Source organism: Anas acuta, chromosome 5 (genome assembly GCF_963932015.1).
Source record: "Anas acuta chromosome 5, bAnaAcu1.1, whole genome shotgun sequence".
NCBI lineage: Eukaryota > Metazoa > Chordata > Aves > Anseriformes > Anatidae > Anas > Anas acuta.
Genome location: NC_088983.1, coordinates 34,016,416 through 34,036,459, shown reverse-complemented (window position 1 = coordinate 34,036,459; position 20,044 = coordinate 34,016,416). Strand labels below are relative to the sequence as shown.

Genomic DNA, 20,044 nt, shown 5'->3' with positions numbered 1-20,044 from the left:
TACTTCTGCTTGTAATTTTCTTTCTGAAAGTGAATTCAGTGACGAGAATTTTTTTTTTAAATTCTTCTACTTAAGGCTCATAAGCATAGTAGCTATTTGGGAAGTTGTTTATTTTCTCACCTCAGTTTATGCATCTACAATAGGTTATGGCTATTCCCCTTCTGTGTCCTTGAACTTGTTGCTGAAAATACTGCCAACACCAAGGCTTGATTCCAGAATCTAAATTTATATTTTAAAAGGAAAAATAAAAATAAATAACTCCAGCACTTCTCTGTATAAGCTTTTTATAGCAGAGTGCAATTTCAAAGTTTCTCAATATCTAAGCATGGAATTTTCTTAAAGTCCAAGTATGGAAGATAAATCAACATAGAGGTAATTTCCTGTGCAGATTCAAAGCTTTAAACTTGAGATGTGAGAGGCATTTCTTTTAACTTAAAGGGGGACACTCACCTGGAAAAATAACAATAGATTGAATAGTCTAGCAAAAGTACTTTGCCATATGCTTTTCCAAAAAAAAAAAAATCAATGACATCTTTCATGCTGTGCTACCTACTGCTTATAAATGACTAATGATATGAACAGAATATTCACTTTAATATTGTGCTTAAATTAATTCCACCTACATCTCTTCTTCCCCTGTATACAAATTATTTATTTGAAGCATCTTCAGAGATGCATCTGCGTCACCAGGATGTTACAGTTCAGCTACTACTCCTAAGTTGCTGTAAGTTAAAGAGTTTTGTGGGTTGCAGTGTTAGCAAGCTATGCTATTATGCTTGTGGTGGGCATGCCTTATGTCACGTGAAGGAATGTTTCATGTGCAAACAATATGTTGTGTGTTCCTTGAGGCTACACTGCTGTTGAATTGCAGTGGTTCATTTCAACTGTTCCTTTTGAAAGTCAGAAACACTTTGGAGAATATGATATTTAATGGAGTTTGGAGGTAGGTTTTTTGTGTTGCTTATTTTGTGGGTTCTTTTTTTTTGGGGGGGGGGGGGGAAGAGGGGGAGGCAGACAGTAGTATGGTATATTTCATACTCGGTATCCAAGATATTTCAGACTTTGAAAAAATTACTGCACACTACATAGTTGGATGTTCTCTTCTAATCCTCAGTTTATATTTGGACAAGAAAAGTGGGTGGATGCCTACACTGTCATTTTGATAGTAAGTTTTGCAGTAGTTGTTACTTATCATATTTGGCACCCTTTAAGTGTGAAATATTTCTATTTCTGCCTACTGTATCATTTAATTTCTCCAAACCTTGTTTTTAGCTCCTACTTTTGGTGTATTTATAAGCGCTTTGGAGTAGACACTACTTTATTCTGAATTTCTCTCATCCAAGGCTATATTATGCTTCAAGTAATAACTGTGAGCAAGGAAGATCTTTAGAAACTGTGGCCTGTAGGCTAGGCTGCTTCATTTATGTAGTGAATCCTATGAAAAAGAGTTGGCTGTCTCGCTCTGCTTAGACAGATGGACAAATATACCTATTCTGGAGAAAGGTGCTTCCCTTTGCTCCCTATTCATGGCAACGAGTGTCTGGAAATAAATGCCCAAATCCAGCAAAAACCTGTAATTGAATAAAACACAGCCAAGAGGAGGTGTGTGTGGTTTTTGCAATTATATTGAGCTTGTTTTGATCTCTGAAGGAAAAGTATCTTCTCCCATGGAAATCGTGATATTCTGAGATGGGTTCATCTCCCTTTCCCACAAGACTGCATGCTAGCACAGATTTGTACCTAGTGATAGACTGTGGATTCACAGGTACTTTGTCTGGTCCCGTGAACACTGGAAACTCCTTAACACTAGGTCTGACTTGTTATCCTGTCTGTTCTGTTCTCTATGATATAGCTTGTCCATGTTCTTTCCAAGGTGTTGCTAGCTCAGCGTCTCACATTCCACTTCAGCCTGGAGCTCTGCAGATTTCTAGCTCATTCTACAGTCCTAGAATTAAATGAATTAGCTACACCTATTGCTATTGTACAGAGGCATTGGATATTACCTATCACCTATCAGATAATGCATTTCAGATGCACTGTGAGATTCTGTGTCTGATCATCATTTCTTATAAACATTTTAACCAAGGAACTGTTGAAAGATGCTCCTGATGCTTACTGATTTCCAAGTTCTGATCACTCTGTATTTTGTTTGAAAATACATTCATTTTTTGTCAAGTCTGGAGGGGGAAGGGGGAAGTAACCATTAAGTTCTAGACTACACAATTTTGACCTACAATGGACAGTAATTGCAATTTTTCTTCATTTTGCACTACCCTGTCTTACCTCTTATTAGGTAAAATATTCACTCTTAAAAAATTTTAACTGTTATACAATTCTACATTTTTGCCAGCTATGTTCAGTTATTCAGTGTGACTTGGTGGCCTTCACAATGAAATTGGGACACATAGTCTGGGAGGGAGCTGTGATTATAATTGGCTGCTTAGGGTGATGGGGGACCAAAACCTGAGAGCACACCATGACATAATCCATTCCTGTGGGTAGGATGCAGTACTCTGGCACTAACGTTGGTAAGCACCAATCTGCACATACAGCTCACAATTTTGTTTCATTGCTAAATAGGGCTAAATGCTTTACCACTCCAATATATAAATAGACCCCTAAAATAGAGCTGTAAAGGGGAAGAATTTTTGCCATTCTTCCTGCAGTGGTCTTCCATAGTAGCAATGAGTAACAATGGAAAAATCTGAACCACAAGGATAAAAATGTACTACTCAGATCTGGGATTACCAACACAGAGACTTCTAAGATCATTTTAAGTATGTTCAAAAAGTTAAGGTTATTCTGTCACTTGAAACCCTTTATCTATGTTTGTGTGAAATGGAAAGAGAATTAAAGTCGTCTGTCCCATGTGCACATCCCACAAAGCCTTTGAAGCTCTTATGTTAACTGTTTGAGGTTCAGAAACAGAAGGAAAATTTCAAGATAATATAAACAGCTCCAAGGAGAAAATGCCTTTAATTCATGACTAAACAAGCAAATGTATATTTTCTCTCTTTCAAAAAGATGACTGAATTTCTTCATGCCAGGAAAAATAAATCCATCTGATTTTGCTTTAAGCTGTCCTCTTTTTCAAATGCAGCAAGGGGCTCCAGTTCCTACAGATGATGTAATTCGACTGTTCTGCTTGAGTTCTGCTCCCCGTTGATGTCATGTAGCCTCTAGCCAACTATTCAAAAAAGAAAAGCCACTTCTAGTTTAGACTAGAGCATGGGGAGGCTGAGGCTTATAATAAGCCTGCATCCCGGGATGTCGGTTTAGATCCCTGCAGGCGAAGCTCAGCTTTCGGAGAAGCTGGGGCTCCATCCGCAGGGGCCCTGCCTGCGGGTGGGTGGCACGTGGGGCAGACGGTGGCAGCAACACAGGAAGGCAGGTAGGTGGGGACGGCAGGGGGGCACTCCAGGGACCGGTGAGCTGGTGCCCCATGGAGAGAGGAGCTGGGAGAAATATCTGGCTATTTAGGTTCAGCCAAGAGGCCTGTAAGTTCAGCTGAGAGGCCTGTAAAAACAGAGAAGCTGTATGGACTCACGCTTCTCCTATGCTGCTTTTGACTAACTCTGTATCTTTTCCTCAGCCTTGATATCCCAAATAAGTGAGCAGCTTCTTGCAGTAATTGCTTCCTCTTGTGTTCTTGGTGTCCAAAAAGTAGCTCTTTGTGGTAATTCAAGACGTAGTCAGGAAATACTCTGGGTTCACAGTGCATACCACTAATGTCTACACTGCCTCAACAGGGATGAATTTCAGCTGTGGGCTGGAGCATTGCTGGGCCATCTCCAAGCCTCTTGGGTGGCCGTGTGTTAAAGTCATGCCAGGCAGCAGGCGAGGCTCTCACAGTAGACATGAGGAGGGTTGGGACTGTTCTTCTCTTTCCACCTATGCTGCAAATATATGCTCCTGATGGTTCTTCAGAAAGAAATGGAATATATGAAGGCAGCGTATTGTGTATTTGTCTTTAGGAGAGACAGTGCAACTGTGTGGGGGCAGTGGTAAGAAACCATCCCTGTTCCCCCATGTGCCTTGGCAAGGGGAGGGCTGCCTGGGTGCAGCAGGCTGCTGGCTCCTGCTTGCACTTACCACACTGTGGTCTGCTAGGCTGGCCTGAGGGCTCCCTTCCTGCTCCACAGTCAAGGCCCAGATGTTTGTTGTGTGGAGATTTTTACATGTGGAAACAACATTGCTTGAGACGCTGTGGGGGGCAGAGGGCCGAGCTGTCATAGTCCTCTACACGTGTTTGTACTTATTTTCTTTGAGATTTGGGGAACCTTCTCCTCAGTGGATCTCAAATGGGATTTTTCACATGTCCTCAGGGACGTGTGTACTCAAAGCATGTCTGATGGAGGGTGACAGGCTGAGCCATACCTTTCATCTCAGCCAAGTGAACAAGCTCAAGTCTTCAGTGGACATCTGAGAGCCTGGTACACTGACAGGCTTATTTGGTCACAGGACTCAGCTGTGAATGACCTTATGTAGGGACACATGAGCACACAAAGGCATCCGTACTCACCTATGCCGATGTATTTCCCTCCAGCCCAGACCCCAGCAGAATCCTTCATCCCAGTGGACATGGACAGTGGTGCTGGGAAGCCAAAGCTGCCATCTGGGAAACGGAGCTCAGGAGGCGTCTGCAGGCTTGGGGCTCTGCTGTCCATATGTCTGTCCTCGTGGCAAACAGGCTTGGGTCAGGGGTGGGAGTGGAAGCAGTGAACTCCATGCCTGCAACCCTGTGATGGTCGCTTTTGCAATGGGGGTTTAAACATTTGTCCCCCTCTTGGAGAGGGACTGCGAATTGGCAGATGGCTTGTGGGGCATGGAGGAAGGCTATATTTCAAAAAGCAAATGAACTTTCAGATAGGTCAAAAGGAAGTTTCTCATCCCTCTGTGTTTTAGACAGTGGTGCCAGAAGTGGGGCAGTAGTGGGGTAGGGCTGGGGACTGAGGAGCCTTGGGGCTGCAGGCAATGCTGCTTCAGTGTGAGGTCTGTTTGATCTTCATGGTCTCCTCTTCTGTCTTAAGCAGAACAAGATCACGGGCAGAAAACAAAGGGTGCTGAAAAAAACTAACGTCTTATGTCTTCTGGAAAGCTGCTGCTGCTTTCCAGAAGGGAATCTCACATCAGGGCACTTCCTTTTAAGAAACAAGGAAATGTTTCTGCCAACGTGGAAAACAGATTCAAAATAGGGCAAGGCAGAGGATGCTCTTTGGGACCCTGTCCTTCTTCCTGGGTTCAGTAGCAAGGCTTCACTCCAGTGCAAAGGCAGCAAGCGAGGCTCATAATTAGTCTGAAGGGTTGATTTTTTGTTTGTTTCTTTTTAGGAACGAGCCCGTTTGAGTAATGAAGAAAATGCCACATGTTCCAACAGTGAGTGCTCCCCCACCTCCACCTCAAACGTGGCCTGCACTGAGCTGCCCTTGGCCTGTCCCTCTTCATCTGTCCCTCCAGGAACTGCACGCAAATGTCTTTGTACCCTTTCTCTTACATTGTTAAGATATAAATAACTGAGGAAAAGGCTTTATCATTGTTGTGTAAATGTCCACCATTTTAACTCTGAACTGTGTGTGGAAAAAGAGAGAGCGAGAATGGAGATAGTCAGGAGTTACTGAAATTTTATAGCAGATCTTTGATTGTCTTGCCTTGTCTTGTCATAAAAAGCAAAGCCAGCGTTTCACACGTTTAATCATTAGATAAAAATTAACTTGCAATGGGGAGAAATATCTGCATCCAAACATTCACCTATGGGTTCTCTGCCTTCTATTTGACAAGAGCAAGGACCAGACATTTTCTCAACACAGAGAACCTGGCCAGCCTCTACCAGGCTTAAGCTTGTAGCCTAACCTTTACAAGAACATAGGTGTAACTGAAAGCAAAACAGAAAAGAGAAATGCAAAATTATAACCAGGCAATGAGCTTACAGAAGAGATGGAAACAGCTGTTAAATTTATATCCTCTTTCTCCTGTGATCCTATTCCCATTTAATGGTTAATGAGAATGACATTGTATTAACTGGCTGGTAAAGAGAAGTCCAGAAATTTGTAAGGAATATTTTGAATAATATCTATAATATATGCATTCCATTTTTATTTTTAGCTGATTTAAGTAACACTGTGTACACCATTTCTCTAGGCTATGTATGAAGATACAGCTTTTGTTGATCAGGTTTTATCTGTACTGAGTTTTGGGGGGCTTGTTTGTTAATTCTTACGTGTTTCCTGCCCTTGCTTTGGATGCTAACAAAATTATGCTTGCCAGAAGGGAAAAGGCTGATATTCCTGTACTTCATCTCAGCTGGACATCTTCAGTTACAGCTTCTGATTTCAGATGCCTGACCATTTTTTAGCTGTGGTCCCCAACGGCAACCCTTCAGTTCCCAGCAATAATGTCAGGTTAATGTGTCCTGTGCTTGTGCAACCTTGTCAGTGACAGCAAGGACTCATTTACTGGAATCATTTTCCCTGTTGTTACTTGTGGTAAAGTCCATCAATAGGAAACTTTACAAGCATCTCTTTGTGCAGCTGGCTTGCTCCCAGTTTGCCCTGCCAGCAACAGGTAACTGTGCACATGAACTTCCTCAAAGGGGTGATTGGCAAATCCATAACTCTTCACAATTTCACCTTCTTGTTTGCTTTAGCCCACATAAACCACTTGGGAATTGCTCTGTTCTTTGTACCTTTTTCTGTGCTTTCATTTTCAGACTCCGTTGTCAGGTTCAATTTCCCAGGCAAGAATTCATTTAGAAAAGTGGCTTGTGATCAGAGCTTTCAATGAAACTGTGAAAGACTAGATGGTTTTTACCAAAGCATCAACATGGTGGATGACTATTTTCACTATGTTATTAGCAATTTTGGTTCTGTTCTTATCCAATTCTTGTGCTCAGAAATAATTTAAAGCCTGAGACAAGCTTTACTCATTTGGTTCTAACAGGTTATTTCCTTCAGATCAGGTGAAAGGTTTGTAAGGAGATCATAAATTCTTGGTCTCCGTTCCTGAATGCAAAGGTCGCTTTGCATGACAACACTGAGCTGAATGTAAGAGTACAAGTGGATCTAGAACTGAAAGTCATTCTCCAGAATGACCAACTGCCGAATGTGAGAAAGACGTTCCTCCAAACCTCAGTAAGTCCAGACTTTTTGTACATTCTTTGATCATTTTTTCTTATAATGTATCATTACAGTTAGATTTAGTTTTTAGCACTGCCTTTATATCTGGCAAACACAGATATTCTATTATAGATCTGTCTTCACGTAAACATTTACCGATGTTGGGAGCATTTATAAAAGAATTTAATAAAACAGGTGAACTGTCTTGTAGGTCAGTAGCTGAACAAGTAAGTTTCCTTTCCACCTAAATGAAATCTGTTCAGTCATTGTCCAGGGTAACTGCAGAGCCTGGGTAACAACCCTTTTATAAAAAAAAAAAAAGGAGATCACAAAGATTTTGAGAACCATTTGGGAAATTCAGAAATGGCATTATTATGTAGGTTTATTATGTGGGGGTCGGTTAATATCACCCTGTGGACATGGAAAGGCAATTCTTTGCATATCTGCTCTCCCAGATATTGGAGAAGGTGGGCTGTGTGGAACTAGCCCAAAGGATCAGAAAGTATTGTAAGGACCTTCTTTATAGTTCCATTTCAAAGTTTGCAAAGTTCTTCCTTTCATAAGGCTTTCCTCTATGGTCATATGGTGTTGCTGCTGAACTGTCAGGCTTCAATGCAGTCCCTGTTCTGAGAAGTCAAGCAATGGGGGTGAAGAAAGGAGAAAACGAAAAATTGTGTCTGCACTTCCCACACCTTTCCATCTTGTAAAATTGCTAAGTTCTTCACATTTATTTGAGCATGGAAAACTATCATGCAGGCAGCTTTCCTATTTTCTGTGGTGCTGTTATTTCCCTGTTGAGGTCTGCTTACAGTAGGGCAAATGATGTTTTTTCAGTATTTTATATTTTATGAATTAAAAGGATGCAGCAGCTCAGAACTGGGTCTCTGCAAAGCATATACAGAACCTCAGGGAAGCAGGTCACTCTCCGCAGTTTGTCACAGGTTTTAATTTTTCATTCCCTTCTCTCTTTGCAGTGGGGTGACAGCAGCAGACACCTCTCTCCTCTTCCACCGTTACAGCAGGTTTCTTGGTTTTGCAGCTAGATTGATATCCAGGTAATATTATAATTATGCCATTAGTCCAAGGAGATTAGTGACATATGGTCACTAAGGATGTCTGTATCTATGGGTCTTGGACTGATTTTTTGCAATGATTCTCTTGCCTTCTTAACAGTGAGGTCACCACTGTTACAGATTCACCCCGTAAACAAAACAACTCTGACTGAGTTGTTCAGTCGAGCTGAAATCTAGCGTATTGCATTACAGACTCTAAAAGGGAAAACTCCTGCACTTTCTAATCTTCCTGAATATTCAGCTTGTGTGCTGTGGTTAATTTTTTCAGTGATATGGATGTGGCAGACAAGTCTGTGACAGCCTGGGGAAGAGCAATAACAATCCCTAACTCCTGACCCAGGGCCTGTCAGTGTGATTACGTACCTGTGTCACCATCCTTTCAATGAAAGACATGCAAAAATTGAACTTTTAAGAGGAAAAAAACAAGTTGGTTCTATTTCCTTTCTGAACAACTACTTGATCTCTTCTAGAATACTGTGATCTGAAAGACAACAGCATGCCTACCAGTCCTCCAAGAGCGTAACATACTTTAAAGCAGTGCTTTAGGTGATTTGCAGATCCCTCTTTTCTAACAGGGTCTAAGATCAATACTCAGTCATATGCTTTCTGCACACTCCAGGAAGGTACTAATGACTTTCAGATCATGGTGCTTCTTATGGGATCAAGTGGCTGGGGAGAGACTGAAAGAAAAAGTTAAAGCTGCGCAAATACATCTCATTTTCATCCAGAAAGTAGAGATGCATTCCAAAAGGGAGAACTCTAGTAAGTAAAAATAAAGTTGGTTGGAAATAAAGTGCAAAGTACAAGCAAGAGGAAATTAAGGTTTTATGCTGGGTGTGGTATTGAATCTTGTACCTGTCAGGGCTAGGTTCCCTGTATATGTATTGGGCACATTATTGCTGTTTGTAGCTGGCCAGGCAAATCTCTTCAGTACTGACCACCTCACTGGAGTTTCTGACTTCCTAGGCCACCATGGATAGTGAATATGAAAAGGATCATATCAAGAAGCTGCAGGAGCAGCGTATGTTCATGCAAAAGAAAACCTTCACCAACTGGATGAACAATGTCTTCTTCAGGAATAACGTAAGTAGCTACTATGCTTCTATGCTTTTTTTCGTGTTTGTGCATGTGTGTGTTTGCTTGTTTGTTTTTAATTATTTCACCCACTGTAGTTTTATCTTATTTTTGCATACCCTTCCTTAGTGTCACCATTACACATGTACACAAGCAAGAAAGGCTTTGACTAACCAGAGTGCTTCAGCCTTTATCTTCCACCTCACATCCATCTTCATTGTCCACGCTACCTGTCTTCCCTGAAATTCAAGTTTACTTCTGTAGACTGTATACCTATAAACCTGTAATGACCTATTAAGACCCAAAACGGTCTTAGACTAAAAGAGGATAGATTTAGATTAGACACTAAGAAGAAATTCTTCACTATAAGGGTAGCGAGGCACTGCAACATGTTGGCAAGAGAAGTTGTGAATGCTCCATCTCTGGAGGTTTTCAGGACCTGGTTGGATGGGGCCTTGGCTAACCTGATCTAGTGGGTAGCATCCCTGCCTATGGCAGGGGGGTTGTAACTAGATGATCTTAAAGGTCCTTTCCAACCTGAGCCATTCTATGAATGATGTCACTTTAGTGACACACAGTTTATCTGGCTGATCTTCCCAGAGGAAGATCTTTATTTGTTCTTGTTCTTCTGAAAAGTTAAGTATCTACAAATGTTTGGATTTCCCTAGACAATACCCCATTTTAAATTGACTGAGCAAAATTTAAGGAGTTTCTTTGATGCCTGAGACTTCTGCATAGAGGTCAGTCCAGCCTGAGCTGCTGCTCAGTTCTGAAAAAGTTACTTTAGGTCTAGCAGCTTCAGAAATAGGACTGTGCAATTACAGACCAGTGTGCTCTCTGTAAGTAAAAAAGAAAGCACTTCCAGAAAGCATCAGAGGTAGCATATAGTTTACTTGTGTGTGTGCAAGGTAATCCAACATATTCCAAAGGTCACCAGATTTACTGTAGATTAACCAATTTCAGGCACAAACAACGTAGCTATGTCACAGTATGGAATCATCATCCGAGAATAATACACTTTTCTAGAGTCCATTATTGATATTAATGAAAATGGACATTGGAGACACCAAGCAGGACCAGGCCTCTTTTAGCCATTCTAGCTCATGACTATTGTACAATGTTTCAGTATTATTATATGCATTTTTTTTTCAGTGTAATGTTTTAACTTGTTGATTTGTGCAAAGGCAGCCTTAGAGCACAATAAACTTTTAAAATATTTTTTTTTTCTTATTCTGAGAAAGGAACTGCAAAACACGTTCTTGTTTTGCTACCTGCAGAAAATTAAGCTTTTATGATGTAGGAAATTATTTCTATATAGCTAAAAATTGATGTATATACTTTGTAATTTTAAAAACACGTTCAAGTTCAAAGATTAAAATGTCAGTCATAACTTCCTGCACACTACTTGACTGTGTATCATAAAAGCATGCAAAGAAAATTCTGTGAGAGCTTTGCAAACCATATACGGTAAGAAGTGATGCAGAAACTGAGAGCTTATCAAGGTCTTCTCAGCAATGTAGTAACCTCGTCAACACACACTTTAATGATCCTTGATAGGATCATACTACAGGACACTGTAGTATTCTCAGTCGCACTGTTGACTACTTCAAGTCTGGTGTTAAGAATACTACTGGACTGAATTTTTTAAGCATTCTGTGATTTATGTTTATGTGGAGACATGCAACAAAGCTATTACAACTGTTGCTGAGTGTGGCATAAAGCAGATACAGGAAGACAAATAAATTAAAGTGGAACTATTCTTCATGAATAGAAGTGCCACAGAATATAACAGCTTTAACTTTTGTTATGGTAATATACCACAGGCAGAATTTTAAGATTATTTAATATAGAAAAAAAGTAAAGATGGCAGCTAAACAGGGAGTTCTTTATGGAGATAGTCAGAGAAAGTTGTCAGTTCTTGTTCCACACAAAGTATAGACTTAAAGTCACTCTAAGCTGCTTTTACACTTGCAGTGATTTCTGGAAAAAAAAAAAAAAAATCTGTTCAACTGATTAGTAACCGGCCAAGAGTGATATACATCTCTATGTTACTCATCTCTTATTTCCCTTACACCTAACTATGCTCTGAATTAAAAAATAATAATAAAAAAAATACTGAACTTCAGAAATATTTTCTCTCTCGCTCTTTTTTTTGGGGGAGATGAAAAGATTATTTACCGTGATTTCAGAATCACAGTAAGTTATTGCTGGGTGTGTGGCATGGTTTTAACGTCACTTCTTGATGGCTAGTGGCATGAAGCCAAAAGGGAACGCCCAATGCAAGCTCTTGTTAGATCAGAGTACATGTGATGTCATGTTGTATCACCTAAGCATTGGGTGACCTTACTACCGGTAGCAATGAAATACATTTTTATACAAGATCATGTTATTTTGCTTAGTAATTGTGCCAAGTGTGAGATGCTAAATATAGAGACTTGAGGTGGTAGTGCGGATTTAAGCAGGTATTAACAGACTATTAAGATTATGGATTGTAATATGAGTCATAGAATAAAGCAAACCTGTTATACATGTATCTTCTAATTTCCTTTATTCTGCTTCACTTAATTTGGGGATTATTAGCTCAAATTTGAAATGAAATGCATTGATCAGAATAAAAAGCTGAAAGTATTCATTTCAACTGAAACAAAAAATGTCAGCACTTCAAAATGTTTAATTTTGAAAATTATGAACTTTTTAATATATTTCAAAATCTGATTTTTTTTTTCTTATTTGCTCAATTGTGTTTTGGTTTAGTTTGTTGGTTTGGTTTGTTTGATTTTTTTTGTTTGTTTGTTTTGCTTTGTTTTTTTCTGTTTTTTTTTTTTTCTTTTGTTTTTTACTTCAGCCTACTTTCAGAAATAATGTCAGTCCTTCTGCAAATCCGTTGTTTTGTGAATTAAGAGCCACCACTTATCTATCCTTCACGTATATGCAGTGACACACAGCAGACTCAGTGAAACAACAAGGTGTTGTTTGTTTATTATTAAAAGTTGAGATTATGTGGGCCAAATGTGCAGCCAGAGTTGATATTGTGTGACTGGTCTTTGCAGGTAAATGTTGAGATAGAAAATATTTACATAGACCTCAAGGATGGCATCTATCTCATGAAACTCCTGGAGCTGCTTTCTGGAGAAACTTTGCCCAGACCAAACCGGGGAAAGATGAGAGTGCATTTTCTAGAGAACAACAGCAAAGCCATTACGTTTCTTAAATCTAAAGTAAGTTGATACTGATATTGATATTATAGATGACAAAAGTTTACACATGTTACTAATTAGGCTAATGTTCATATTTATTTCCTTCTGTAATACAGAATGTCCTTTGAATACAGGCCAGGTTTTATTAAAAGAAAAAAATGTCATCAGATTTTTATTTGTATGAGTAACGTGACTTAGAAATATCTAGAGTTCCTCCAAAACATGTCACTCCTAAATGGAAATGTATTTCGTTTTGAAATGCTGATTTTAAACTTCTCATAAGAAAACTGGGAAAAATACATACAGATATTCATTTTCACATTAGAAAAGATGTGTTTTCTCAGACTCACATTTTCTGATGAAAGTATTAGCCATGTGAAAAGAATGTGGACCAGTTTTAATATTGAATAGTGGAAAGCTATAAGACAAGAAGAAAATGGACTGGCAAATAAGAATATGTGACTGTAAGAAGGAGACCAGGGCTGCTGGGAGAAAAAGTCATAGGAAACACAAAGCCACAGGGGACAAGGAGGAGTTTACTGTGCTAGTGAAACTATCTGTTTTACTCGTATAATTACATCACTTTTCTTCTGTTATTATTATATATTTATTGGGGTTTTAGAAATAGAAGCTGTTTTATCCCGAAAGTCCAAACCTTATTTCCCTGGTAAGTGAAGGAGAGTTGCGGGCTGTAAAGAGTGGAACAAAGCAACCAATGAACATTTTTGTTCCTCTGGCAAAGACGGTGACTGGTCTCATACTTGGGCACCTTCTCAAAATAGTACCTACATGACTGAACTCAGATAATTCTCTGAAGCTTGAGTAATTCTTGGTCACCTGTCTGCAATTTCTGAATGAATTTAAAATATTTCTCAGCAGCCTTTTTCTTCTCAGTCAACTTAAAATATTTCATTATTTACTTTTTAAAGTAAATGTTATGTTTTCCCAGATGTTGGGGCAGAGTAAACATCATTAAACACAAAGCTAGCTGGTGTAAAAATTGGGAATTCAGAGCTCTGATTTGAACAGCTTCAGCAAGTCATTGCAGTAGTTTTACATATTCCAGCTGTGCTTAGTTCAATGCTGAACAGATATTGGTTTATTATCAGGTACAAGTGAAAGTAATCGGTCCTGAGAATATTGTAGATGGTGACAGAACCTTAATCCTGGGACTCATCTGGATCATTATACTTCGATTTCAGATTTCATCTATCAGACTTGACAAGGTAAAACAAGGTCTTCATCTTTTTTGCCTGGTTAGAGTAATGCAGAAACTTTGTAGAGCTTAAGGCCGGAAAGGACCATTTTGATGATGTTTCCTGTTCATTTTGATCATGCAGATCTTATAATATTACCCACTTACTTGCCAGCAATTTGTAAAAAGAATTGAATCTATTTCAGTTTCTCAAAGAGGCAGAAAACACTAACTTGGAGATATATGGGATATTCATGTTCATCACTCATTTGTGAAAATTGGGTACAATTTACACTGGATTTCACTTTTTACTGGATTTGACTCCACAAAGAATTTATCTGATGACAGTTATGTCTAGATATGAGCTTGGGGCTGGTCCTTTTCTCTTTCTCTCAGGAAAATTATTACTGTTTTATTCTTTTTAAGAAAAAGTAGTTATTTAACATGTACTCTTAAGTACATGAGAGATAAAATCCTATGAAGACATTGTGAAATCAAAGTTAATGATTTCTAATAGATCTGAATACATTATTTTTTTCTGAATTCTGGATCAAAGCTAAGAAAGAAAATAAACTCTGTCGTGCTTTTTATTTGACTTTTACAAACCTTACAGAAGAAGAAAAAAATAAAATTAAACACCTTCATTTCACATTATAATTTAGGTGTTCAGTCAATTAACTTTTACTTTGATAGAAAACTCCTACTTTCATTTTAAATCATTCTACCCTCATGTCAGTTACAGTCTGGAAGTCATGACTGTTAGAGGAGATTTCCAAGTAGGACAGAAGTAATACAAAGTGACCTTTGTTGGAAATGTAAGAGTAAAACCACTGATGCCACTTCCATATATTGTTCAAACTGATTTTCTTTTCCCTGTTGTCTTCACAGGAAGAATTTGGAGGCAGAGCTGATCATCTCTTCGCCAATGAAGCCTTACTAATCTGGTGTCAGCATAAAACTGCCAGCTATCCCAATGTAAATGTGAAGGACTTCTCTAAAAGCTGGAGTGATGGGTTGGCCTTCAATGCGCTCATTCATGCCCACAGGTAAAATCCGAGTTCAAGATTATTTGTTCTTTGTGTCTTGTTCTGGCACAAGTTGTCTGAAGGGACAACTGTCTGTATTATATGTATTTGTCAAGAAAGTGTAAAATTCTCTCCTTGCCCTTACTCACTGAAAACTTTATTTTAAAGCAAATACACTGTCTCTGAGGGAAGGAGGGAGGAAGGAAGGGCAAAAAGCTCCTGATTGGCTGCTTATTTTGATGGAAGTAAAATACAATTTCTAAGGGAATATCACACTTCTGAACAATGTTGCCCACTCACATTGCTCATTTTCAAAAGTTGTTATTTTAGAGACTGTTTTTATTCTATAACTTTGAAGGGACCTTAAAGATTGTATAATTCAAACCACTCTGCCATGTGGCAACCACCCTACCACACCTCCCACTAGACCATGTTGCCCAAGGCCCCATCCAACCTGGCCTTAAACGCTTCTACAGCTTCTCTGGACAACCTGTTCTAGTGCCTCACCACTCTCATAATAAAGAATTTCTTCTTAATATCTAATCTAAGTCTACCTTTTTTTTTCTTTCTTTTTCCTTTTTTTTTTTTTTTTAATTTTAGTTTAAAACTGCTTTTCACTAACAGTTCTGCTCCATCTTCTAACAGAATACCATGTTGCTTCCCTGAAACTTACCCAGCTGGGAGTCATCTCCCTGTTCAGAATTGCTAGTCTAGAGGGCGTTGTTTTTCACCCATCAATGAGCATGAGAAATAAGTGAAGGTCAGAGATTTGCTGGGAGTGGTATTTCAGTTTCATAAAGGAGAATTTTCTTTCTGCTGTGTAGATGAGATATGATTCTCCTTAATAAAGCTTAGGGTCAGACAGATTAATTTCAGCATTTCTATCACATTCCTTAGTCTGATAAACAGTTTATGGCTTATTGTCTGAAATAACTTAAAGCAAACAAATCTCTTCTCTCTGTTCTTCTCTGTCCCTAGGCCTGATCTTATCCAGTATAGCTCACTGCGGCAGGACCAACCCATCAAAAACCTGAATAATGCTTTCAACGTTGCTGAGAAAGTGCTAGGGATCAGCAAACTGCTTGATGCTGAGGACGTGGCAGTACCCTATCCCGATGAGAGATCCATCATGACTTATGTGTCACTCTATTACCACTACTTCTCCAGAATGAAACAAGGCCAGACAATCCAAAAGCGACTTGCCAAAGTAAGTGCATTTCTATCCTCAGAAATTAAAAGCTAAATACATAGAGTTGTATTTGTGTTGGAAATGTTTTTTTACTGCAAGCTCAGCTTCAAGAGGATTTGAACTGAATCAAATTGCATAGCCATTTCAAAGACCTTCTATTGTCACTTGAATCATGAGGAGCATCTGTAGGCTCTGATTTCTAAAGGAATTGAAATTATCTCACTGGAAATGGATCCCTTTTTGACCTCACAGTTTGTTTGAGAGCTGTTGTGCCTCTAATGCACCTGAAGCCATATAAATCTCATTAATCTTGGGAGAATTACAGCTAGACAAAAGCAGAGTCAGTCAAGAATTTTCTAATTTAATAGGAAAGATGATTCTTTATTCTGTGAGAATACCCTGAATTTCTATTTCCTGTGAAAATCCTCATCCTTTCTTCCTAACTCCTTAGTCAAGTCCAAAGCGCAAAGAAAGAGGTAAAAAATGAGCAAGCACAGAAGAAGGGAGAAATCTCCTAAGAAAAAAAAAAAAAAAAAGCAAACCACAGCTAAAATATGTATATATATTTTAATCAGTTTCATTATACATTTAGTCTTACATAAGACTATGAGTTACATTAAAACCAAAAAGCATCCTGCTAATGGAAAACTGAAGGAAGTTTGAGTAGATCTTGGCTAAAATATTGTTATTGTTCATTGAAGATCAGTTTCCTAGGAGTTAATTTCTTTTCCACCTTCAGAATTTCTTTCTACCTTTGTTTGTTTGTTTGTTTTGTTTTTTCAAATATACAAACAGCCCACAGAAAACTTGTACACTCAGATTGGGGCCTACACATATAACTGGACTTAACTAACTTCCTGTACAGTTAAGGGGGAATATCTTGCTCAGTGGGAGGCACAAAACTGGGACATCCCTGCTGGTGACAAGGCAAAAAACTTTTGTGAAGCAGAGCTTGCTCGTCTAAGCGGTGTGGAACAAGAATAAGATGATCCTGAAATATGTATCAGTAACAGTGATGTTCTCTAGAGAAGTTTGAAATGGGAGCCAGACTTTGAATTTAATTTAACAAAGGTTGGGTATAAGTGAGGAGAGTGGGATTAGACTGGACTCCATCTGAAACTCTGCTTTTTGGCTAGAATTAACAGATTATGTCTCTTATGTGCTATTATGCCTAAGGGCAAACACAGCAATAATATTTTTTACTCTGTCCTTTTTTAGTTTTTGTTGTGCTCCTTTTTTTTTTCACTTTGTATAGGTATATTCATTCTTTTCTCTCTTTCCGCTTATATACTTTTTCTCTGTCTCTTTCAGTATTTTTATCCTGTCTCTAAAATTGCTCTCCTGTCTTCCTGCATTTTCTACACACACAAGCATACAGAAGGAGAGCAAAGCAGATGGTAATCTCCTCATGTCCTTAGTCCCTTCAAATACGCAGCTCTGAATTTACTAATAGGATTGAGGAGGGAAGCCTGAATGTGTCAAGGGAGCCTTTGAGCTGAGGCTAAGTGGGTGACCAGGATGGCGGAGAGAATCACCCTGGGGAGGTGAATCTGCTTTCTCCCACCCATGTGAGGTGACCATGCACTTGCTGGGATCTTTCAGCAATAACTGGGTACGATGGCAGAAAATACAGAAGGGAGCCCTGACACCATGGGCTGCTTTTCCTTCGCTCAAGGTTGGTGCTGTTTTACTCCTCTTCCAGCACTGTGATGTTTATTCATCGCCAAGTGCATTTTCTGTCAGGTAAAAGCAGATTACCAGTTGCAAGGCATGGGTCTTTGCTCAGTGCCATCTCTTTTATTAATCTGCCTGCTTGGGGCGGGCAGGCTCAGGCAGATGACAGAGGCAGACGACATTGTTCAGCATTAGCCCTGATGCCTGCAGGGAGGCTACTGAGCTAGAGTGAGGAAAAAAATATAAAGTAAAAATACAAAGATGGAAAAATATGTAAAATGGAAAGAAAGGGTGAATTATTCCTAACACTTCTTATTTCACTATGGATTTCATGTTTGCTACATGAATAGCATTTACCTGAAGTTGAGATAAATGCAAACCAGACCACAGACGAAAGAGAGAAATGTCATGAACTTGAAAAATTACTGTTGAATCAGAGTTAACATCTTTACCAACCCCTGTTCAACTATGATAAATTCTGTTTCTCTGATAATTATATAAAGCGAAATAGCTCCAACAGAAGAGATTGAGAAGGACCTGTTTGACCACAGGCTGCTTGTTGACATGTGAGAGAACCAAGATCTTGTCAGATGGTCTTCCCCACACAAGGTGGTTGAGCCTAAAAGGAGGTGATTGGATATTAACAGACAGAATAAGACTGTTTTATTTTTATGAAAGAGAATTTTATAAAAGATCTTAATTCTGTTCCATTGTGAAACAAAAAATCTGAACCATCAGTATGGGATTCTTGCTTTCTGGTCAGCACACACAGGAACTGCTGACAGTCTCCATGCACATGTTCTTAACTCCAAAATTATCATTTTCTTAAATAAAGACTGAAATAAGATGTTAAATAATATTTATTTATCTGTGTCATTGGATAAATTGGAAGGTCATTCTAGGATTTCACCTGGCCTCGGCATGACAGCTATTACCACCTTGCTGATATACCTACTCCTACCGGAAGGCATCCCTGCCTATGGCAGGGGATGGGAAGTAGATCAAGGTCCCTTCCAACCCAAACCATACTATGATTGTTATAAAAATGCAATGACTGTGGCAATCTGCTTGTTAAATGTTACCGCCCTGACTCATATTGCAGTATTTGGAAGAAGATGCTGCATTCTACTTACCCATCTCATTTTATTCTGCCTCTTATGTGACTTGTATATTTATGTTCCCATTACAGATTGTGTTCCTCCTAAAGGAGATAGATGACTTGAAGCTTCTGTATGAGCAGATGGTCTCTGACCTCCTGAAATGGATTAAACAGAAGGTGATTGAGCTGGATGACCGTAATTTCCCCAACTCTCTTCAGGAGATGTGGCTACTCATGGCTAACTTCAAGACCTTCCGCACTGTGGAGAAACCCCCCAAGTATCAGGAGAAGGGCATGATTGAAGCTCATCTCTTCAACATCAGGACCAAGCAGAGAGCCAACAACCAACGACCATACCTGCCTCCAGAGGGGAGGACACTGCAGGATGTGGAAAAGCACTGGATTATCCTGGAAAAGGCAGAGCACAACCGGGGAAAAGCACTGCAGAAGGAGATGCTGAGGCTAGAGAAGCTAGAACAGCTAGCCCAGAGGTTCCAGAAGAAAGCAGCCCTACGTGAGTCCTACTTGGAAGACATGAGGAAAGTGATCGGGAAGCAGGACTTCTGGCCAGAGAGTGCAGACAGGATGGAAGCTGCCAGTAAGAAGCTGGAAGCCATTGTGGCAGATGTACTCCCCAGGAGGGAACGCTTCACAGCTTTGGCCGAAATGGCCAGAGTCATCAGCCAAGAGAACTATCACAGCAAAGATCAGATCGTGAAGAAGTGAGTGATGGTCATGAGACCATGTAGTGGTGAAGGTTGAAATTCGTTGAATTTTTGTGGTGTGAAGGAGAAAGACATATTGTAGCTATGAATGATAGCTCTGCTCCTCATGGGTAGAACTGGCAGGAACTTCTACCTGTGAACAGTTTCAGCAGATAAAACAAATGCTTTTTCTTCTCCCCTCCTCTCCCCCAAAATCTCAGACTGATTTGTAATGAAAAATGGTTTTGAGGTTTTTCCACCAGTATATGACAATATTTGTTCTGCCAAAAATCCTATATTCCATAAAAAATATTTGTGGGTATACTATTTTTTTTTTTCTCCAAATCAATACATTTCATTTTTAGTCTATGTTTTAGGAGACAGAGTTTAGTTCAATCTTCCCAAACTGACTCCAGTTCTCAAGTCTTGAGAAATTATGGCTTCTCTGATTATCAGTATATCCTGATTTTGGACTAGCTAAAAATATTATAAAAATAACTTTTCTTCTGGTTTTTCACTGCTTTTCCAAGATCAGAAAAATTCGGAAGCTAGTGGGAAAACTAAGAAAAACGGTTATAAAAGAGTAAAGCAAACTCTTTCTCAGAGGAGATTGTGACTTATGACATGGTTTAGATTACATTTTTACTTTAGGCAACCATTTAAAAAGCACTTTTTTTTCCATGCCTCTCCATTGTATCAGAC

At 39.2% G+C, this 20,044-nt stretch overlaps 1 protein-coding gene across 1 annotated transcript in view; it reads left to right on the top strand.

Moving 5' to 3' along the window:
* The first annotated feature begins 849 nt into the window (after nucleotides 1-849).
* The window catches only part of SPTBN5 (spectrin beta, non-erythrocytic 5), a 106,281-nt gene continuing 87,086 nt past the window's right edge, over nucleotides 850-20,044 (top strand). The window contains exons 1-10 of the mRNA XM_068683943.1: nucleotides 850-943; nucleotides 5,331-5,376; nucleotides 6,951-7,127; nucleotides 8,087-8,167; nucleotides 9,152-9,268; nucleotides 12,310-12,477; nucleotides 13,566-13,682; nucleotides 14,540-14,697; nucleotides 15,655-15,883; nucleotides 18,729-19,360. Of these exons, the coding sequence (XP_068540044.1) occupies nucleotides 9,158-9,268; nucleotides 12,310-12,477; nucleotides 13,566-13,682; nucleotides 14,540-14,697; nucleotides 15,655-15,883; nucleotides 18,729-19,360 (1,415 nt within the window). The 5' untranslated portion in view covers nucleotides 850-943; nucleotides 5,331-5,376; nucleotides 6,951-7,127; nucleotides 8,087-8,167; nucleotides 9,152-9,157. The remainder of the gene's footprint in view (nucleotides 944-5,330; nucleotides 5,377-6,950; nucleotides 7,128-8,086; nucleotides 8,168-9,151; nucleotides 9,269-12,309; nucleotides 12,478-13,565; nucleotides 13,683-14,539; nucleotides 14,698-15,654; nucleotides 15,884-18,728; nucleotides 19,361-20,044) is intronic.